The 23,908-nt window shown below is 30.5% G+C and overlaps 3 protein-coding genes across 5 annotated transcripts in view; all 3 read right to left on the bottom strand.

Annotated features, from left to right (window-relative positions):
• Nucleotides 1–102: 102 nt before the first annotated feature.
• Nucleotides 103–12,740, bottom strand: LOC101512271 (probable apyrase 7). The gene is made up of 11 exons (XM_073364350.1): nucleotides 12,496–12,740; nucleotides 12,189–12,416; nucleotides 11,493–11,555; nucleotides 11,271–11,387; nucleotides 10,856–11,141; nucleotides 10,543–10,698; nucleotides 9,788–9,939; nucleotides 9,127–9,325; nucleotides 2,040–3,954; nucleotides 1,310–1,647; nucleotides 103–670 (listed from the first exon to the last, which is right to left on the bottom strand). Exons 2-10 carry the CDS (start codon nucleotides 12,389–12,391, stop codon nucleotides 1,334–1,336), a joined length of 3,405 nt encoding a protein of 1,134 aa, XP_073220451.1. The 5' UTR covers nucleotides 12,392–12,416; nucleotides 12,496–12,740; the 3' UTR covers nucleotides 103–670; nucleotides 1,310–1,333.
• Nucleotides 12,741–15,230: 2,490 nt separating this feature from the next.
• On the bottom strand, nucleotides 15,231–18,619 carry LOC101512795 (WAT1-related protein At4g19185). 2 transcript variants are annotated; one of them, XM_004512255.4, is made up of 7 exons: nucleotides 18,201–18,616; nucleotides 17,864–17,926; nucleotides 17,638–17,754; nucleotides 17,156–17,423; nucleotides 16,275–16,430; nucleotides 15,869–16,020; nucleotides 15,231–15,674 (listed from the first exon to the last, which is right to left on the bottom strand). In XM_004512255.4, the coding sequence occupies exons 1-7, from the start codon at nucleotides 18,377–18,379 to the stop codon at nucleotides 15,470–15,472; spliced, it is 1,140 nt and encodes a 379-aa protein (XP_004512312.1). In that variant the 5' UTR covers nucleotides 18,380–18,616; the 3' UTR covers nucleotides 15,231–15,469. The 2 variants fall into 2 exon arrangements, with proteins under 2 accessions (XP_004512312.1, XP_027193104.1); XM_027337303.2 differs by lacking the exon at nucleotides 17,864–17,926 and having other exon boundaries at nucleotides 18,201–18,619.
• Nucleotides 18,620–19,683: 1,064 nt separating this feature from the next.
• LOC101513122 (conserved oligomeric Golgi complex subunit 6) overlaps nucleotides 19,684–23,908 on the bottom strand; it is a 10,473-nt gene continuing 6,248 nt past the window's right edge. For both annotated transcript variants that reach the window (XM_073364339.1, XM_004512256.3), the window contains exons 8-11: nucleotides 22,052–22,315; nucleotides 21,686–21,970; nucleotides 20,998–21,144; nucleotides 19,684–20,405 (exon numbers count right to left, since the gene is read on the bottom strand). In XM_073364339.1, the coding sequence (XP_073220440.1) occupies nucleotides 19,887–20,405; nucleotides 20,998–21,144; nucleotides 21,686–21,970; nucleotides 22,052–22,315 (1,215 nt within the window). In that variant the 3' untranslated portion in view covers nucleotides 19,684–19,886. The remainder of the gene's footprint in view (nucleotides 20,406–20,997; nucleotides 21,145–21,685; nucleotides 21,971–22,051; nucleotides 22,316–23,908) is intronic.

Here is a 23,908-nt window from a genome sequence, read left to right on the forward strand (position 1 = left end):
CTTTAAAGTTTGTTTTTTAATTATAAATAATAATAGTATTACTAAAATACTTCCAAAGTTTAGGAGAACACTTACATCAAACATCACAAATCACCTCCGAAAAACCAAACATGCAACACTTAAATCATGTATCACCATTCTATTTAGGTAATTTAAATACCAGACAAATCTTCAAAAACTAGGTCCAGCACAAGTGATTGATGCATAATGTGTCAGTCTTTTAAACCTGATGTATAAGATGTGGGTATTAAACTATGTTTACAACTTCTTTCAGAGGTTCATCCTTTCCAAGTAAACAGTCACCTATGAAACAAGAGAACATTCTCTATAGTAATGACAATCAATTAGTCTAAAAAATGCTTTAGGAAAAGTTAATAGTTAATGGATCTTGTCAATATGATGAAACAGATATCCAATCTTTTGTATGTTAGTCTTTTGATTATTTACTTCACTTCCAAAGGCACTGTTAAAACCAAACCATTGAGGCAGAACATGAAACATTCTTTATGTTGTATTGTATTCTAGAATAAGTACTCGTTTGGTCAATGAAACTTGTGGCGGAGTCCAGTTTAGGTAGTGAGCTTCATGAGAAGTAAACTCACACGGATATTGGAATCAACCAATTACGTAGCATCTTCTTCAGCTTCAGTCATCTCCATGACAAAAACCTCTGAAATGGTATGACAGAAATATAAACCTTTTACAAATTGAAGATCGAGCGAAAAAAATATATAGGACTCTAAGATGTTCTTTTTCATAAAATAGTTTAATCTTCTCTGATGATGGCAACCAAGTGTTGTCAATTGCGGATTGTGTAAATTAGCGGTTTGTTCCAATTCTGTTGCGCAACAATGCTATAAAGGCGTTATTAGACAATATTTTGTAGTAAATAGCATATCATGGAACAATAGCAATTTGTTCAAATTCAATTATGCTATAACGCTATAGTGCAACTATAGCTGCTATATAACAACACTATGGAAACCATAAATTTTAAAGTTGGAGAGTCCAAATTATCAGTATACAACTCATATCCCAACATGATAATTTCTGTTAAGTACAAAGGCAGTCCAAAATCTACAAACTTTAGGTAAAATGTGTGGAAATCTTGATTTGCAAGGAATTTGTAATGAATTAATTAAATATGCAGAAAGAAAATAAACAAAAAGAATATATATTTGCTTTATTATTATATTCTGCCTACAGAGCCAGCTGATTCTATGTAACAAAAAGAATTCCCATGTAAAATCAAAAAAAGAAAAACTCTTAGAAAGGTGTAATTTTAAAGAGAATATTGATTTAATCATACCAATATTTCCAGAAAATGGTGCCTTTAAACCTTCACCAGGTGTGCTTCAGCCACTGAGGAATTGAGGTCTTCTCGAGACTGTGATCGCCTACTCTGCAGACGCATCTGACTTCGATGGGGGGACCAGAAGGTACCCCCTATATTACTGCTGTCAAATTGCATCTGTCCTAAGCTATTTGAGGAAGAACTATGTGAGACGCTACTAGCTAACAGGTACGGGGAAGACTCGACAAGCTGGATGCCACCACTGTTATCACCAAAACCATGCCTCAGGCCAAACGGGCTTCTGTGTGAACCTGCAATTGTTGGGCTGAGTGGCATCTTTATTTTTCCATCCCCTGCATCATCATCAGCATACAATGGCATAACAACGATCAATTCTCTAAAAGGAATATCACAAACGTTGTATACAAAATGCATATATCATCCGAAACCAACAACTTGGTTATACACCCACAAAAATGAAACCATCTGCAGAATATTGAATAATGGAGTTCATTTGGAATTGTGACGACAACAACCTTTTGATATATGATCAGAATGTTATAAAAAACAAGATATAGTAGTAGTAAAAATTTACCATGATATATAATTAGGCGATGATCATTAAACTACATTTAATAGTAAAAATTGAAAGGAAAGCAAAAGTTTATGATTGGAATTTGGTAAGCATCTTGGAAAAGCTTTGAACCAAAGTAATCAGAAATCTGTGTTTGTGCAAATAGCTTACCGGAGCTCATTGAACTCCATCGCTGAAACCGAAAAGGAGATGGAATATTAAGAACAGAAGCATTGGAAACACTGTTATGCCTGAAAATGGGAAGATATTGTCTCCGGAAAAACCTCGGCATCGAATTGCCAACACATGGCAAAGCACAAAGAAGGACAATAAAAGAAAACAACACAATGGCCATAAGAAAAAGAGGACTTATTTTCATCTGGAGCAATTCAAAGTTACGAAGCCCAAATCCATTGGAATATGCCTTTCCAGCTTCTAACAAGGCAACCCCAAGTGTCCAAGTGATGCTGCCAGAGCCAACAGATATTTGATTATCATTAATGTGCAAACCCTCTCTTAGCAGTGAGGCAATGTATGGTGCCCTAAAGCAATACTGCTCAATAAATGGCTGAGGCACGACACTTCTCTTGGCAACATCCCATCTCTTTTCACAGAAATCCTCACCCTTTCTCAACACATCATCCAGCGTGGCTTCAGAAGTCAAGTTGAAAAACCGAAACACCACATAAAATCCAGAAATCACATAAAAGTGGCCATACGGGCGAGGGAGATTTTCTCGCAGAGCACAAGGCTGCACTCCACAATCAAGTCCTGCACTGAGATTTGACCATTCAGACAAATTCACGACAACTTTTGCAAGTGCACTACATTGTTTCCAATTAGGAGCACCAACAAGCACTACTGGAGTTCCTGAACCTCCTCGCTTACTCAATTGTTTCTCACCAACACCAAGACTCTCACCCTTGTTACAACGAGAGCACACGTACCGTTCCTTGTATCCACTTTGCAAGCAAGGATGCTTGAGTTCTATATTTTTACCATTCATATCTGCATTAACCAACGATCCAAACTCTTTCTTAAACAAATGCACCACAGACTTCCCAAACGCCTCATTCAAACCATAACCCTCAAGAGAATATGCAGTGAGATGATGATTCACCGATCCAATCCTAACATACAAGCTAGTCTCACTATTAACTTGTTGATCACTCTCAAAAGTAACCTGCAATGACGATCCCCCCAAATCAAGTGCACCATAAGTCGCCTTCCTAGGACTAACCCCCAAAATTCTACTATGATAATTAAGCGAAATCCATCCAAAATAAGCTTCCTCAGTACCAGAAATAATCTTAACCCAATCCTTCCTACACATAAAAGGAGAATCCTTAATCACAGACCAAGCATTATCTAACAACCACCTAGACTCATTCCTAGGAAGTCTCCTAACGCCAGCAGTAGCATAAAGGAACAAAGAAGTACTCTTATGAGAATGCACAGGTATCTGTTTCTTTGCCCACCTAACTAATGGTTTCAATGCACCCCTCAAACCAGAAACATTATAAACCAACTTATCAATCCCAGGTTCGGTTTCCATTCGATCATAAGCTCTACCAATAGGTTTCTTCCTATGCAATCCATCTCTCAAAGACTTAATAGCTATTGGAAGACTACTATGTCTCTTATATTGAATGTAAGCATTATAAACATAAACACGAGTTCCAGTACTACCACAATCAAGAACAACATAGTATTTACCAGACCCAATATTCCAAAAAGAGTAAACAAACATAAAAACAAAGTATGTTAGAAAAAGAAACAATGTGAGGAAAAGTACAAGCCTGATTGTTCTGATGCATTTCTTGCGAGAAGAGGTTGGTGTTGTAACTGTTTGAAGGGGTTGTTTCAAATGGGTGTATGAAGAGAGATCTTGAAGAGAGAAAGAAGAAGAAAGTGAGGATTTTTGGGTGGTGAAATTGAATGATACTAATGAAGCGATTTTAGCAAAGACCATGTCTTTTGGTAATAGAGAGAAAACCCAAATGAAATTGAGTGATGGGGTTTTTGCATTTCGTGTGATGAATGAAGTTGAAAAGAACACACACAGTGTGATGATGTTTTGTAGAATAAATGTTCAGAAGGAGAATGAGATTCAAAGGGTATATGGTGATGGTGATGGGGACATAATTGGAATTTTGAAGAGAAAAATTGTTTGGAGATTGATTGATTGATTGATAGAGAAATTGAAGAGAGACAAGAACATAAACATTCGTTGTGAAAGGTCGTCGGTTAGGTCGAAACCAAAAAATAATAACTAGATTAACATTTTCATTTTTTACTTCACTTTGTTATATCTCCAAAAATTACTTTTCTAAATAAATATTCCTTGTTTATAAGGGCCATTTTGTTATCTAGTTAAAGCTTTATTTTAACAGCAACAACAAGAAAAATGTGACATTCTATAATCTAAACATCATTTGTTAAAGATTTTTAAATATTAAAATATATATCTAATCTTTTAGATTTCTTTTCATTTTAATATTTTAAATTATATTTATTTGTATCATTATTCTTAATAAATTATTAAATTATGTATGCAATTTATTAAATTTAAAAAAATTCTTCATATATTAAGATCTAATTTAAAAATTACATTGTATGCGAAGAAAGTTAAAGATATTAATTATATAAATAAATTTTTATTATATTATTTTAAAATTATATATATATTTAAATTGTTGTAGAGAAATTCATAAATATATATATATATATAAGATTTTATGAATTTTTTGTATAAAGAACATATTACTATAACATTTGGTAAAATTTTAAATAATCAAAATATTTAATTTAATTAATTATGTCAAAATTGAGATAAAAACAAACAATACAAATAAAATATAATTTAAAAGATTAAATTGAAAAAAAAAAGTAAACTTAAAGATTTTTAAGTAGAAATTTAATTAAATTTAAAAGATTATAAGTATATTTTTTGCTATCTTTGAAAAAAATCCAAATCTATGTTTATTTTTTTGTAATAAAAATTAATTTATTTTAAAAAAATCTATTAAAAAATGATTTTCGTGAAAAATTATTAAAAACAATTTTTTATTTGAAGTTGTTTATAAATTATATTCGGATTCTTATTTTTTTCAAAAGTTGTTACAAAAATATTAAAACTTTTGGGTGGTATAATTAGGTTGCCGACGTGTTCTTGTGTTGAGAGGAGACAGTGACACCTTAAACAAGTGTTTGATATTCGACTCTTAGTGTAAAGAAAATTCAATTGAAAGATAATTGACTTTGTGTATTGAACATTTTCATTGCAAAAATTAGTTACACAGTTTGTATCGATATATAAAGGTTAAAGATTCTTTACTTTTTAATCTTTTATTTTTGGTGACTTTGTATTTATCTTTTTCTTTATCAATCATCTTCTCTTATCTAAATAATTTTTAATACTTAATTTTAATCACCAATTTTACTTTAAAATACACTAAAGTCATCAAAGTCACCCATCATCAAAGGTAGAGAATCTATTTCCATATATAACTGAGTTATTTGGTTGCTTTTTTATTTATTTCAAAAGGTTACAGGTTTGATAGGAATAATAAATAATGAGAGGTGACTGGGGAAAAATTAGAATATTAACTTTAACACACTTAAAATAAATTAAATTTTTTTTCTATTTTTTAAGTTTGTTGAATCGTATTGCTATATTTCCCTAAGAGGTAGCTAAGAATAAGGTTAAATAGAGTTTTGATTAAACAATTAATTAATATGGGCAAAAAAATATATTAGTGAATATTAGATGATCTGTTTGGTAATAATGAAAACTCAATTGGTCATCACACTATATATATAGACTATAATCCACTATATATAGTACCTTTTAAGACATGAAGAATCTAGGTTGAGGAATAACTACGTGTCATTGAATACTCGTCATTCGTATTTTTTTAAATATCAATGTTATAAACTATTGAGAATTATTGTCATTCGTCTCTCTTTTCAAGATCAATGGCTTATAATTTAGATTTGACTATTATTTTAGTGGAAATAGACTCTTTTACTATAATCAACGTCATTCGGTCAAGAAAAATATGTAATATTTATGTTACATCTCTTATTCAAAAAAATCATATTTCTTGTAGATCACGAATAATTAAGATGTGTGATTATTCACATCTATCATAAAATTAATCGGTATGTAGATAAACTGACTAATCTTAATTTTAGTGAAAATTTTAGTTTGATAGACCTATTTACTCCCTCTACCAATCTATTACTTCTTAATGATGATTGTGCTGGAAAAAAAAGCTTATTTTTCACTAGTTTCATCACTAAAAATTTAGAGTTCAATAAAAATACTAATAAAAATTTTACATACTAATAATTTGACACTATATCTATCGAGATGTACTAATAAAAATAAAGTGATATAAAAAAGATTATAAACCTTTTATTAAATATAGGTATATCATTGATTTGTTTTAATGTAAATCCAATTATTTATAAGGTAATTAAAATCAGATCGACTATTAAACTGATATACTTACTAGTTCAAAGATGCAATTGAAGTCGAATTGAAATTAAACTGTTTTTAATTAAATATATTTTTTAATAATAATATAGTACAATAATAAACAAAATAGTGTATAATATTTATATTCCACACTATTAAAAATTAATTTCTACATAAATTGTCACAAATCAACATATAAAATTAAAACATGACACATAAAAGTTAAATCCAAATCAAATTAATTCTTAAGTAGCAATAGCAATTTAAAAGGTTTAGTAAAAATAGAGAAATGTGTTAAAGAATAAAACCATGCTGCTAAAGTGAAAGACAACATAAATTCCAGTGAAAGACAGCATAAATTCCAGTGAACTGTTATTCAATTTTTTGTGCACAGTCAGATCTTCTTTTGTTGTTTTTTAGCCGAAATCATTTTTAGCAGTCATGTTTGCCACAATCAGATCCCCGTGAATATGTTTGCAATTTTTTTTTGACATTTTATGTTAATAATTATTTATTCAAAAAACAATTAATCTTATAGTTGATTTGAAATTTTTTAAAAGAAAATAAATTAAAATGGCTCTTATAGATACAAAACAAAAAGTAGTCGTGAAAATTATAGACTTTAGTTCATAAAAGATAAAAATTATTTTTTTTAAGTCGTAATTCAACTGATAAATTTCAATATTGTTAAGTAGGACTTGTTTAAATTCAAATTTAAAATCTCACACTTGTATGAATTAATTATATTAAAATTTATCATTTCTTCTAATAAAAAGAAAATCTTATACTCCCATTTATTTGAGCTGCCGTTTCCTTTTATATATCTATAAAAAATATTGTCTTCTACATTAGTAACCATAACAAAGTGAGTTTCACTTCATCTTTTTTATTCTCAACAATGCAATGCAAACAAGTTCTTTAAGAAAGTATTATTTTTTCTCATCTTTTTATTCTAAGCGATATCTTTTTTATTTATAATTTTATTTAAAATGATCATATTTTCTTCAATAAAAACTCAAAACGCAATCTAACATATAATACTATCGATTTTGTTAATTTATCCTCTCATTTTGTGTTGAAACGGTTTTTAGGTATGGATGAACTAGACATAGGTACAAATCAATTGGTCATATCAGCTCATCCAATTTTAATATTTTTAGTTTTTTGAATTATTTTTTTTTACAAAATTTGTAGTTAAGATATTTGTTGGTGAGATAGTTAAGTTTTGTTTTTTTGTTTTACTCGAGGTTAAAGAGTTAATTTAAAGGGAAGAAAAGCGTATCATCATTATCACATAGACATGGGATATAAAAGGCTACAGACAATGAAAAGGTCTTTAGAAGATGGGTCCAATTGCATTAAAAAAAAAAGGTTATTTATCTCTAAAACGATAGTTAATTCAATTCCTTCTTGTGCAAGTAAGAGATAAGTCTATTTTTTACATGAAAAGCTTAGTTCTTATCTTTAACCGGACGGCAATAGTTAATTGTTAAAAATTAATAATTTAATAGTTTGAATTTTATCAACAATCTATTTTCAAATATAATTAAAAGATGAAAAACTTATAAAATGAATTTATACAATTACCTATTTTAATTTTTAAAATAATTTTTTATAAATTATATATAAAATGGTGTTTGTTTTACGATTTTCATCTTCAATGATCAGAATTTTCAATAGTTGTATATCATAATTAATATAAGTATTGTGATATTTAAAAATTAATAAGGTGAAATACCGTAGAAAATTTACTTAAATTCTTGTTATTATTTTGTAAGAATAATTCAATGTGTGGAAAGTATATAATTATAAAATCTCATTTTAATAAACTTTAAAGTCCTCATCTCAACAGCTATTCAACATAAAATTTATATCAAATTATTAATCTTAAGATAAATAAATATAAGAGCATAACTATGAGTTCATAACAAGTGATATAATATACTATTATTAGATAGGCATAACTACATAATATCTAAAATTGATAGTTGATATTAAGTTCGTTTGTTTAACATTTAAAAAAAAAGTAATTTTGACTTCATATTTTTAAAAGTGATTGTTATGAAAATTTATTTAAAAATAGTAAAAAAAAATTTAGATTCATTTGTTACCAATTAAAAAAAGTAATTTTAATATTTAAAAACTTGTATATTCATTATTAGAAATTTTAAAATGATAAAAATTATATATTTTTTTTAAAACATTATTTTCAAAAATAATTTTTATGAAGAGTTTTTTAAAATAGCTTTTCATTTTAATCATTTAAAAAAATTGTAGAAAATAAATGAAATACTTAAAATCATATTTTAACATAAACTATTTAAACCAATTTTTCATTTGAAATTTTATTTTAAAATTCTTTTTTAAAAATATTATAACAAAAATTAAAACACTATAAAAATCATTTTAAAAAAAATCTAAAACAAATGGATCTTCTATGCTTTGAAATGTATTTTTAACACAAATAAATAAAAAACAAATACATTACTATACAACTCTTTAAATTTTTTATTTAATTATTTTTATAAGGTATTTGTCTCAACTTACAAAAAATGTCTTTAATATAAAAAAAAATATATTTTATGTTTAAATATAAAATCTCTCACTGGTTTCTTTAAATAATTTATTGCAAAGTTTTTCAAAATTAGCCAGTGCGTCCCTCGGATTTATATCTAGCTTATCACTAAATGTGACAGAAGTACCAGATTGAAGAACCATGACAACAACTGTATTTTTTTTTTACAAAACATTGATATTTTGTATTTCATTTCTTTAATCTGATAACTTTGGACTTGAGGATACACTAGAGGACCCTGAAAATAAGTGGCCTATTTGGTATGCATTTTTTTCATGGATAAGTGGTTCAGCTACCCAAGGACCATGAGAAGTAACTCCAACTGGTGCCTGTCTTTCTCTATATGATCCCCAAGTAACTGTATATAGACCAGCTATGATAAATGACCCTCCTATGATGCTGTTGTCACATACATAAGAAACATAAGCATAATAACAAACTTTAAAAAATAATAATTTCAAAATGCATGCTACAGAAAGTAAACACATTTTGTTAATGGGGCTTCTAAATGGTCTTGGTCCAATGGTGAACCTTATGGACTGACCCGCTATACATGGTTTCATCATTTGTGTTGTTATCAGTTTGTAATGATATTAAGTTTCCTTAACAATAATAAAAAAAATTGGATTAACCTGCTATACCAAGTTAACGTTAATGGTCTAGCTTTGAACTCTTTTCTAAAAGATTCATATTAGAAGCACTCTTTGTTAAGTCCTAACTAGTAAAATTATTTCAGAAAATGAAGTGACGGATTGCAATTTTTCAAAGTTTTTTTAATGTTAGATTTGAAGCCATTTGTTTAAGTTAGAATAGAATGCATGAGTTAATCAAAAACTGGAAGTAAAAGGAGCTATAACATACCTTCCCAAGTAAATTGGACTTCCAAGGAAAATCTGAGACAGTAGGGCAGAAAAGCCAGGTTGAAGTGGATTGTATAGGGCAACCAAAGCTGGCCCCAATATCTTGTTGCACCATGTAATGAGTCCATAGTTAAGGGCAGATGCAATAGTTCCCTGAACAAATAAATTTAAATATGTAGTTTAGAGATACAGAGTAGGAATAGCATTAGCGTATAACATCAATAATTATATTGAAACAAAGGTTTTTGATATGGATTATTATCAAAATATGAACAGCTTTTTAACACATAGTAAAAGCAAAAGATAAAAATACTGAGGAATAGCTATAAGTTAGAGCTAAAAACCCCATCAATCATCAAAAGAATTAGTTATATCAGAAAATTGAACTTAAAAACAAAAATTGAACACTGTCAATAGAATTCATCATCGCCGTACAAATCTTTATCCTATCAATAAACAATAAACTTTCACATCACAACAAAATTTTCACTTCCAGTAAAATCTTTCAACAAATTTTAAAACAGGTTGCACCAAATAATTTACATATTGTTAAAAAGTAAGGCTAACTTCCAATAAAAATGACTTCCTTTACCAAACAGTCAATAATTGATAGCTGATGTGTTGCAAACAAATAACAGGGGCCATGTTTTGAAGACAACTCCAACATTTCAATGTGCTAATATGGACCAAAATCATAACCAATTATTAACAAGGGTTTATGAAACTGGAGACTGATTTAAAATTTTGGCAACTCACAGCATAAATAACAGCAAGTATTTCTGACGATGTCAAACTCCAGTCAGTTGACTCGTTAGTCATTAAAAATGACACTGTCACCATCATAGCAGCTCCGAAGAAGTATGAATATGCTGTGACAGATAGATTTGCCGGATATTTTTTTAATACCGGTGCCTGAAAATAATTAATGGTGGAAAGTTAAATGCACAATGACCTAATGTAAAGAATGAGGCTTCCGTCAATAAGTCATTTAATATGATAACAAGTATGAAAGCATGGAAAATATCAAAATAGCCATTTAATTAAATAGATATAATAAAATGACACATACCTGAATGGCTAGAAAAGCAGCCATGCACATGCAGTTCCCTATCAAGCACAGAACCCCAAGATGAAAATGGTCTAGCCCAAGATCCTGTAAACCGCCGACAAACCATCCAGCAGGCTCAGGCTGACCTTTGGCACTAATTTCATTTTGTGTTACATGATCAATTTCGGTATATCCTATCACAATTGGACCGCGATACAAAACCATCAATATGGCACCAGAAACACAGATAAGAGTTCCTACAACTTTGGCCAGACCTTCATATCTGAGCAAGTTCACTCTTTCTGTACTGCATGAAAAAGTTTGTTAATGTATGCATTACTGTATCTCCTTGTGTATGCAATTTGTGTTCGTGTTATATGGTACGCAACACACACACCCACAAGTTAAAATTACTAATATTAAGAGCAAAGCTGACCCCATCATTACGGCAAACAAAAATGTGAAGACAGGAATCGCTGGTTGTATGGCAGCAGCATAAGTTGGATTTGTATAGCTTAAACCGATAAGAAAAAGAAGTTGGTTGCCAAATATCCTGATCATAAATCACAAAGCAAAAATACCACACCCATCAATAAAAGATTCTCTCATTCATGTGTGACTGAAATAGGAAGGAAGTGACCAATATCAAAAATCTCACCCAGTTAATCCAAGAAAGAAGAATGACATCAGGAGGTTCTTAGTAATGATCGGTCGTGTCCGTCTTAAGCCACCATGGTATAATCAAAATAATCATACAATATTAGAAAAATGAACAATACAAAGACATGTGAATAACCTTAAACAAGAGATAAATGGAGAGAATATACTTGTTTTATAACTAGGTAGATTATACATAGTTAAATGTACAGAGGAGGTATTCACCTATGCAACTATCAATCAAAATTAGCAGTCATTCTCATATATGATTGTAACATCCCGACCCTTACCGTTATTAGTCACGACCTTCTCGCCCCCCTTTCCCCGTTGGAAATAACAAGTTTTTGCCTTCCGTGGGAGTCGAAACCAGTACTTAGGGGAAAGGGGCGAGAAAGTAGTGACTAACATTGCTGATAACGGTAAGGAAGTTGAACCCGGTACCTAAGGGATCCTCATCTCATTCCCACTACCAATTGAGCAATAATGGATGTCTGGAACCATTAGCCACAAACAAGCAATAACATTACTAGAACAAGATTTTAACTAATGAACTAATAACCCCAAACTAATGTAACAAAGGATAAATAAACTAATGATATTAGTTAGATATTGAATGGGTTCAAAATTAACAGGCAGAGTGATTACCATACACATCACAAACCCTAATGTTAAAAAGGAAATAGAAAAAGGAGCATACTTTTCACGAATATAAGCGATGGGAGCGAGGATAGTAAGAGCAAGAAGATCTCTATAGAGACAGAAAACTAATTGGTTAACCCCAACATTAAGGGCTACTTTGGTAATTACATGGTAGCCACCATTGAATAACTGCACAAGTGCCATTGCCAAATGGGATTTCCATATATCACTCGCCACTGATCCTGAAGCTGCAGCAGCCATTGGAAATCCACCAAGTTTTTGTTTACTGCGAAAGAGAGATTGGTAATTGGGGTGAATAGATTGGTTCGATGAAATAGTGATAGGTTGGTTAGAGAAAACGAAACCTGATGAGAATGGTTTGTTCCTTTGGTTTGCTTGGTGTTGAAGACACAAAGTAGTGAGTGTTGACTCGGCGGATGGATTAAACACAACCACCTCTGATTTCTTGATGCCAACCAACCTACACTCAAAACTGGATTAAGGTGATTCTTTATGGAAACTTAAATATCACCGATTCACATTAATTTATTGTATTAACTATTTTTTTAGTTAATGAGTAGAATCTAATCCATCCATTCCTTGCTTTCATAACCACTTTTAGCTTTTCTTACATTTATACATTTATTTTGATTAAAAAACTAAATTGAATATTCATTTAGAGTTGTTTATCAATTATTATATAAGAAAGTAAATTATTATAAAAAAATCAGCATCTTATTTTTAACTATTGCAACAATATGAGGAATAAAAATGATAATTTTATTCATTAAATAAAGTGGGTGTTTTTACAAAAAAAAAAGAAAAAGAGTTATTTTTTTAAGAAAAAAATAGTGGTTTTTAGAAGTTAACCATTGAGAAATAAAGTGGTTTGTAGAAGTTAAGAATAGATCATACTAAATATTTGTTATTAATAAATATTAAAAATATGTGATAAATATTTTTTAATGAAACAAATATAAAAATAACAGAATAAATATTTAATATTGATATAACAAAAGATAAATATTTATAATTGATGCATAGAAAAAATGAAATAAATATTTGTTAGAGATAAATATAAAAAGTCACAGGAGAAATATTTACTACTGATAAATAAAAAATACGGGATAAATATTTATCATTAATAAATATTCAAAATCGCAGATAAATATTTGTAAATTAAATATATAAAAAAATTATAGGACACATCTTTTCTATTGATACATAAAAAAAATAAGAGACAAATATTTAATATTTAATACTGATAAATATTTAAAAATAATAAGATAAATATTTTTTATTAGTACATATAAAATCATAAAACAAATATTATCATTAATAAATATATAAAAAAATAGAACAAAAATTAATTATTAAAACCTAAAACGATTTTTTTTACTTAAAACTGAACGAAACACTTACAAAATATCAACTACGTGTCATCGGTGCCACAACACGCATTTCTTGCTAATTTCAATATAAAAACATTGACATCATATTCAACACTCTGTAAAAAATATACCATTTATAATAGTTAATATAACTAACTAGAAGAGAGAGAAAATAATAAAAAAGAATTAACATTATATTCAAAATTGTACAAAAAGAGACTACGAGTCTTAATGTAATATACAATATGTGATCGTAAACTTGGTAATAGAGTTATATCCATATTCATATTCATAAAAGAAAGTAAAAAAAATATAGAGATAACAAATGCAGGTGTGTTTGGTTGAGTTTGGAATAAGAGTGTAAGAGAAAAGTCATACATAGGAAGGAAAACACCATTTTAAAATATTTTCCACAGTTTGGTACCCATAATAAGATAGAAAATTATGTAGTGGGTCCTACAGAGTTATATTGGAAAGAAATGAACAACTTTGTCCTTTTTTCAACTCTTTTTCTTCTTATTCCACATTTTGGGTTGTTTTTGTATATACTACTTTCTACACAATTAAACAAGAAAAAGAAAAGTTTTTACTTTTATTTCTTCTTATTTTCGCTTCAACCAAACAATTAAAGAATAGAGAAATTACTCTATTTTTTATTTTCTTTCTTTCCTCTCACATTCTTTTATAAACCAAACATGATATATAACATTAATGTTAATATAAATGGTTAATTTTACGTATTTTCATCTGTGAAGCATCATCGATAAAACTGTTATCTCTTTGAGTTCAATTATTTATATTACCACATTGGAGTTTTGTTTTGTGAACCCAGAATATTTATTCCGTTATTTATCAATTGTTTTGTTTTGTTTACTTAGATATGTTTACTTAGATAACAAAATCACAACTATATATTGAGATCTTAGATAACAAAATCACAACTATCCCTGAATAACTTTCATTGCATTAGCGTCATTAAATGCTGTATTTCGATTCTAAAATCTTATTGAGATCTTAGATATGTTTGATATGCTTTGTAAACCTACTTGATAGTAGTGAAGCTATCCACGTTAGAATTTCCTATAATGTTAACAAAATACTTCACTATCGCATTATTTACCTAGTCGATTCGTCAAAAATCGTAGTCTTCTCTCGACAAGCAATCAACCAACATGCTCTTGCTTTCAACATCACCATCTATTTCCTTCTCGTCGCATCACTGTATTCCGCTTATACTTCTACTAAGTCATGGTTGTGAAATCCAAACATTATGTTCACAATCTTCCTCTGAATCTAAAGGATTATTATCACTTACTAGTACTAGCACCCTTTTGTTTCACAACCCATAGCTACAAATGTATTCCTTCCTTTACATACTTTTTTTGTATCTACTATAATAATGGCAAGAATATCTCCATGCTCTACCTCAACATTTTTTAAGTATGAATATTTTAAACCTTGTAACTGGAACTGGAGGGCTCTAGTAGGGTTAATCAATCCTGAAGATAATTGTGAAAATCTCAACATTATGATTGTTTATGCAATTGTGATCTTGAAGTTATTTAAATTTTTATATTACTTGCATTCTAAAAAGTTGAAAAGATTGTTATATATTAAGGGCACTATTGAAATAAAGAATCAAAGGTTTAATGAAAGTAATTAATACTTCAGTTGTATTCTAAAATGATAAATAATACGAGGCAAACAAAGAATTTACAAGTGACACTTAATATAAAACAGAGAAAGTATGATTTACAAGTATTTGCGAAATGACAAGGTTGGTGTCTTGTGATTTGAAGCTCACATGTTCAAATCCTAAAAACAGCCTATCCGTTTGCGAAGGTAAGACTGTGTACATTTACTTACTCTTCTCTCACTTCACTTGGTAGAAGCCTCGTGCATCGGTTCGCTCTTTATTGACATTCTAATATGAATCATGATTTACATTTTAATCATATGATTTTGTGTTAAGGGATGCGGTGGAGGACCCCGAAAATGCATGACCTTTATGGTGTGCACTTTTTTCATGAATAATAAGTGGTTCTGAGATGCAAGAGCCATCAGAAGAAATTCCAACAATTTTCTGTCTTTCTTTATAAGATGCCCAGGTAACAGTATAAAGACCAGCAATGATCAAAGAACCCCCTATGATACTGTTGTCACATTGATTATAAAAGTGATAATGATATAAGAAAATTTCTTAATAGCAATTTCAGAATTCATGCTAAGAAAGAGGGAAAAATTCATTAAGTTGAACTTAAAAAAAATGTTTCAAGAAAGTAAGTTCAATGGATTTATCAAGTTAGAATAGAATGCATCAATTAAATGGAAGTAAAAGGAGTTATACCTTCCCAAGTAAATTGGACTTCCAAGGAATATTTGAGACAGTAGGGCAGAAAAACCAGGTTGAAGTGGATTGTAAAGGGAAACTATAGTTGGCCCCAATATCTTGTTAGACCAACTAATGACTCCATAGTTAAAAGCAGATGCAATAGTTCCCTGAACAAATAAGGAAAATGTCACAATCCACATGTTACAAATCCACCAAAATAATCTAGAACATGCCTAATGAGCTGTGAATGTTTTGCAGAAACTTGTTTAGTGATTTTGAGAATTTTTTCTTCTCTAAAACTAGCCAAGAAAGACAGTTGCTAAAATAGTTCCATGAAATAAAATGGATCAAATTATCTACAAAAGCAATGACTAATAAGATTTATGATATTGGATATTGATTTAAAATCATAGTGACTCACGGCATAAACAACAGCAAGTATTTCTGATTGTGTCAAAATCCAGTCGCTTGAGAAATCAACCGTGAATAACGAGACTATCGCCATTAGTAAAACTCCGAAGAAGAATGAATATGCTGTCACAGATAGATTTGCAGGATACTTTTTTAACACGGGTGCCTGAAAATAATTAATGACAATACATTAAACTTGCTGATGATATCACATATAAAAGAACCAAAGAGATTACAGTAAATTACTTAACAAAAAAGTCAAGAACTGTGTAAGACTAACCTGATCAAAGGAAGAGATTTGGAATGGCCTAATGTTAAGATAAGTGCTTCAAGCAATATGACATTTAATGTGATAAGCAAGTATCAAAGGATTGGTTTGATTGAAAGAAAAAAATGCAAGCTGTGTAAACTTGTCCAATTTAAGGTGCTTTTGGAGGACAAATATCTAATTTTAAGCATATATCCATGGGAAAAGAAAATCATTTTTGAATCTCTTCTTATTTGTTCTTTTTCCTTTTCAACTCCCCTAAGACGATTTCATTATGGAAGAAGTCGATGAAAAGAAACTCCTATAAGTACTTATCATACAAATACTTATGTATAAGTTATTTCTATAACAAAAGATAAAATAAAGTTAAACCGTTTTCATATAAAATATAAATGGCTTTCACAAGTGTTTATGTAAGTAGATAAGCTCAAATCCAAACAGGCCTAAAAGTGTTAGAGGAAGACTTAAGATTCAAGAAGGCTCAATGAAGAACCTTTAAAGAATACCTCGATCTAAACTATTGGAATTTATGTGGAAAGGTTCATTCCTTAACATCTATCATCAAAAGTCACTTAATGCATTAAAGTATTTCATTCAATGAATATAACAAAAAAGATAAATACCTGAATGGCTAGGAAAGCAGCCATGCACATGCAGTTCCCTATCAAGAACACGACACCAAGTTCAAAATTATCTAATCCAAGATCCTGTAAACCATTAATCAACAACCCTTTAGCATTTATTTCGCTCGGCGGTATAATGACCAGTTCTGTATATCCTATCAAAGACGGACCGCGATATAAAACCATCAATATGGCACCCGAAACACATATAAGCGTTCCTCCAACCTTTGCCAGACCTTCCAAACTGTGCAAGTTCACTCTTTCTACACTGCATACATAAGTTTATTAACCTATGTCATTACTTTATGTATAAGTATATCAGAATAATAATCTTACTCATGCTGCACTATAATTACATATGTGAATTTGTGCAAATGTGTTTTAGAAAAAAAATGAACAAATGATAAAAATAAATAAATCTTATACATTGATAACAAATACATAAAAAAACTAAAGTAGAAATTGGTAAGAGTGAAACTGACCCCATCATTACAGTCAACAGAAAGGTAAAGACAGGAATAGCTGGCTGTAAGGCAGCTGCATAAGTTGGATTAGTATAACTTAAACCAATAAGAAACAAGAGTTGGTTGCCAAATATCCTGAATCATAAAACAACAAGAAAAAAAACATCACAAACATCAATAAAACACTGTCTTCAATAGTAAAAATAAAAGTAGGAGAAAAGATGCTATATTGCAAGGAGCTTACCCAGTTAATCCAAGAAAGAAAAATGACATCAATAGTTTCTTAGTAATAGGAGGCCTTGTATGTCTACAGTCACAATGTATAATTAGGACATACTTACATCAGAAATAAAAAGTCAACAACACTGACATTTCTGATCAAATGTGTATCTCGGTGTTTGATAGTGTTCGATACAGACACATTGATTACATTCAATTAATTTATTTTTTAAATTATGTGCGATTACAAACCAAACATGCTTTGTATTAGTAGGAATAATATGAAATTTACTGTAATATCCTTTTATAGGAAATAATGGTTCATTTATAGTATAGGGAGATAAGAAAAAAGAATGACTTGCCTTTCTTTGAAAAAAGCAATAGGAGAAATAATAAAGAGTGCAAGGAGATCTCTGTAGAAGCAGAAGACAAGCTGGTTGACTCCAACATTAAGGGCTACTTTAGTAATTACATGGTACCCACCGTATAATAGCTGCACAACCGCCATGCCAAAATGGGCTTTCCACGTGTCACTCCCCATTACACACTTTCTTGGTTGTTGGTTTGTTGAAACAGGTAATCAGTGATAGTAGAACATCAACTATTTGTCTGCTCTATTTTGATCAACTTTCTGGGTTTACAAAACAAAACTCTGATATTATCTGTGGCCTTTGACTTTTGACACAGCTTGTCGTTGGGAAATGAATTAAAAGTTCTAATATGAATTATTGAACTCGCAATTATAAAATATTTCTATGGTCACAACTCTAGATAATATAATAAATATATACTATTTAATTTTCTTCTACTTTTTTCTTTTTTGTACATATGCTTTAATGAGGTATTCAAGTCTTGTTTGTGCAAAACACTTTCTCCTCATAATGATAACAGGTTTATCACTTGCCTCTAAGTAAGTAGTTTTTCATTTATAAATATAAATATAATTACTAAATTTTAAAAGTAAATAATATAAATTCATATTTAAATGTGAATAATTTATCTATGATTTTATAACCGGACAATTTTGTATATCGAATCCTTGACCATTCTATTCTATTTTGGAGAACAACATATAAGAGAGAGTAGTGTTTACTTAGACATTGTTTCTTTTTCTTTCTTTCGTTTACGTTTGTTTACAAAAATGTCATCTTATTTTTAATTTGTGTCTTATTTTTCAAAGTTTTTCTTTTCTTCTGTTTTTAGTATTTTCAGTATAGCCTTCTAAAACAAAAACATATTCTCAGAGTAAACGAGTGTCACACTTTTTCATTTCCTCTTTTTTTATTCAAATAAATATAATATTACCGAATTTGTTCTTAATTTTCATTTTTATTTTCCATTTTATCGATTCATCAAACTAAGCAAAAACTACCAGAATGAAAAGCGTTCCCCTAACGGTACACTTTCCAAAACATTGTGTCGCAAGAGACACCAAAGTATGAGCTCGACAAAAGGTAAATGTGGTAAAAAGGGATCCTCTACCAAACCCCAACTTAACCATTCTAATTGCCATTGTGCTTTCTTCTTTTTCTTCACTCGGATTATCTACTAATTTGTTATCAGAATTGTGTCTTTCAGGATGCAAAACTACACTCCTTATGTGTTTGGGTGTGCATTCAATCACTTCCACCGTGGAATTTAAGAAGCTACATATTGTAGCTTTCAACTAGACGTATGTTTACTATTCCACCATGAAAGCAAACACCTATTCAATGACACTTGCCGGCAAGTTCACGTGTTTCTTTTAAGGGTCCACTCAAGGGAAAATCTATTGTACTAAAAAGATCATTTTTAGAGAAAATGAAAATATGAGACTTTGATACAACTTTTTAAAACATTTCCACATAATCAAATAATGAGAATCTATTATTACTTCATTACAGACAAAAATAATACAACTCCAATACTAAAATTTAGTATTTCAAGTGTTCGAAATATAGATCACAAAATTTATTTGTTGTATAGCAATACAATTTCAAATGTGAGAGAGAAGAAATATCATTTACATAATTAATAAACTTAATGAGCAGGATTAGAGTAACATGAATTCATATCCCTAATATAGTTCTTATCTGATTAGGAGGATGCCTTGCCAACGACCTAGGGTCGGGATAGCCATTCCTGGGATCCACAATAGCCTTATAAATAAGCTCATAAGCTTCACCCAATGACCTGGCCACTCCTATTGAAGCTTCAGAACGCAACCTTGGAACCTGTATCTGCTCAAACTCAGGCAGGGAACTTTCGCTTCCCAAAATAAGACCAAACAGAGCTTTCAAACTCTCCGAAAGAACGGCTGGACTTGTGTCTTCCAGTTCAGCCAATGGGGTACCAACTTCAGTGTCCCCATCCTTATGGATTGAATTATGAAAGTGAGGCATCTTTTCCGACAAATTGCATCTACTTAAGATTGCATCAGCTTCTTTCTCCACAAGAACACGCAAGTGATTATCTATCATTGCTCCAAGCCTTTTCACATACTCAGCCGCAACCTCATATCCAGATAGAGGTTGTTGAATGGCACACAAGCAGTTAATGAGAAAGATCTTTGAGGGTGTCTCACTAGTCTGCAAAAACATGATATAGGTTAAGGCAAATGTCTTACAGAAGCAAAAGCTAGTCTATTGGATTAAAGTTCTTACAGGAACTAATAAAAAAACTCCAAAGATTGACCAAATGTTATAAGTTCTTCCATTAATTTGTTCCACCTTATTTGTTGGTCTAATTACACATTGATAATTATTAGTGTCATACTTGATTTAGACGTGAAACAACAGACTTTATTTGTTGATCAACATGATTTTACATTTACAACATGAGATGGTATTCTTTTAAAAAAGTTCTAATAAAATTATAGATAATTTAATTTGTCTCTTGATTTTAAATGAACTTTTCTATTTAACTTCTACCAGGACTAGTTTTAAAAGGTTGTAAATATGCACCAAAATGGGCATGGTAAAACCAAAGATATTGCAGTTTATTGCGATTTTGTTTGTTGATCAAATGGGAATAATAAATTAATAAAATGCACAAGAATAAAGTTTGTATTAAAAGCAGAAGTGCATTAAATAAAAAAAATTAAAATCCAACAAGCAGCAAATATCTATAAAGCCCAAAAGAGAATGAAAAACAAGTTTATTTAAAAGAGGAAGAACGGACCAGCGATGATGAAGCAGAGCGGCTGTTTGACAAGATTGCATCAACTGATGATTTAGTAAGATTACCAGAGTCAGTACTCATCCTACTCCTTCTTGATGAGTTGCCAATTCCCTTTGATTTGTGTGCCTCCGCTGCTTGTTCACACATCTGCAACAAACAGGAAGCTAAGGCTATCATATCCTTCGATTTCATTGAAAATACAGCCAAACGAGTTATATAATGAAAAGAAACTAGAACTGTCTTTAAATTGGATGTTTTAGAGATCCTTGAGCTCAGCACTAAAACATCAAGTTAACGGATTAATAAAAATTGTGCAAGCATGAGTTTTTAAATCAGTAGGCAAGCAAGAGGAATATTGCCCAACATACTTCAAGGAATGTCATGTATAGTGCAATGAAACAACTAAACAGACGACATAAACAAACAGAAAATTTAGCTCAGAAGGTTTAAAATAATAGCAATATGTTGTAACCCAAGGAAGCTGTCCTTTGCAGATCTTTTACATTATCTATATAGCTCTTCCAAGTTGAGTACAAAGATTTTCAAAGAGCACCATTATGTAAGACCCCCTAAGATATTATTAGAAAGGTCAGTTTTAGAATAATATTCACATTTCAACATCAACTTCTTTCATGACTACTGAATGATAATGCAATAAAATGCAGAAATCAGATTGAAAAACACAAACCTGAATTATTGGATCCAATATAGCAGATATAACCGGATCAAAAACAGGTTTTTGGCCAGAAGTAGGAACCATCATGCTGTTGTAGTTCTCAATTACTTCAAGAAGTACAGATACTCCTTCTCTCACAGCTGGGGGGGGGGAAAGATCAACGGCAACAAGTGGGGGATATCGTAAAAGCTTTTCTCCTCGGCCTTTCAAGATATCAAAAAATGTTTTCTGAGCAGCATCTTTCAGGGCCCATAGTGTATTACAAAGTGCAGTTTCTTGCCCGAGTAAATCTGAAATCTACAAGACCATAAGAAGTCATCAAGATAAATAAAAATATGGATTACTACCATAGAAAAAAGGATAGAGATGACAACTCACAGTGTAGCAGTAAAATTGAAGTGTATTATTGAGTTTATAGGAGACTATAAGACTTGGTTGCGACTGTAAAACTTGTTCAACTCTCACTTTAAACGGCCGACATACTCCTTCAAAAATTCTATCAAGAACAAACATCAAGTCCAGTTCTGTCTTGCCAGATCCATTCTCAGAGTTATTGGAGAGTTGTTTTGCTGTTGGTCTAGAATCTACAATTGCATCTGGATCAAGTAGTACAAGTACAAGTTCACGTTCAGATGCCAAGGCCTGCATGCAGAAATAAATATTAGATGAATAAAGAAACAGTTAAAAAATTGAAAAATTATCTCCTAATATTTGGATTGTATCTTACTAATTTAAATATTTTTAATTAAAGAATAAGTTTGGTTTCTATATTTCTTTATATTCCATGAACTGTTTCCTTATTTAATTAGGATTATGAGTCTACTAATTATCATCATTAGTTTCCTTATTTAATTAAGATTACGAGTCTAGTGTCAGTATAAATAAAGGTTAATATTTAGTCTTTTACACAAAAACCATAACCACAATTCAAAAGTCTATAATATTATTTTCCTTCCCTCCTTTGTCTAAAACCCTAACTTCAACTACGTATTAGAGCAGTATCATCCTTCGTAACTTGTCTTGTTACTATTCCAGTGTTGTGTTCTCTAGAATAAGGAACTCAGTTGTAAAAACGTCCTTATTATCTCCATGAATATTCTCTTCTCGTTGTTTGTGCACAAATTTCAACCATCCTTTCTTCCCCAGGTTCTCCCTTTGTTAGTGGATTTTCCTATCTGCCGTTCTTGTAACCTGTCTCAAATCCTAGATAAATTAGTTTGACCGTTGTAGTGTTCTTCCAGCAGCCTCTGGACATCTCAGCTTGACCCCAGCTATACTAAATGCATTCTAGCTCTACGTATTCCACATGAGGATTGGCCCCATATTATCCCACACGAAGTTTGGCACCAACTATCCCAGTTAAAATTTGGCCCTGAATATCCTAGATGCAATCTGGACTTGGATGTCCAGCTTGATCCATCTTTTTCTCTATCCTAAAACCGTTAATGTTAGTCATGGTGTTCTTTTTTCACCAAATGATCTCAAGTGACTTCTTTCTTACCAATGACTCGTCCAGCAGACATATTAGTGATGAATTACCACTGATTCATACTGATTCTCATTGGATGTCATACCTATGGGAATTCTCCTAGTCGCTGATGAATTGTGTCTGTGATGATGAATTATCCATGGCTGTGATGCACACCAACCTCAGTTTCAATTTTTAATTTTAATTATCCTAAATTTTCAACAGGCTTGAAGCTTAGTAAACTTTAGCTTGAGAGGGAGTGTTGGAAATTATATATAAATAATATTTCATAATATTTGGTTTCTATCATAGAGTAACTCGGAATATCATATATTATCTCAGGGGATTGATTTCTAAAATATTTTTTATTTCCTGATTTTTTTCCTGATTTAATTAGGAATTGAAGTCAAGTAATTATCATGATTAATTTCTTTAATTAGGAATTAGGGTGTTTAAATAAGAGAGAAGGGAAATTTAGTTAGGGATAATAAATGAATTAGTTAGTTAATGAATAAATAAATAGGGGGCGGAAGGATGACGGGAATCATTCTGAATTCAAAAGATATTACGTGAAAGGAGAAATTATTTGTGAAGGGGAAGCACTTGAAGAATATTCTCTCTTATATTCTCAATCACTCATTCAATAAAATTGTTCTTTCTTGTAATTTGTTTCTACCAAATTTTCATTTTTCCTCTCTTGGTTTATAATTAGGAGTCTGGCATTAGTAGAAACAATGGACAGTGCTTAAGAATTTAGCATGATAAAA

Source organism: Cicer arietinum, chromosome 8 (assembly GCF_000331145.2).
Source record: "Cicer arietinum cultivar CDC Frontier isolate Library 1 chromosome 8, Cicar.CDCFrontier_v2.0, whole genome shotgun sequence".
In the NCBI taxonomy this organism is placed as follows: Eukaryota; Viridiplantae; Streptophyta; class Magnoliopsida; order Fabales; family Fabaceae; genus Cicer; species Cicer arietinum.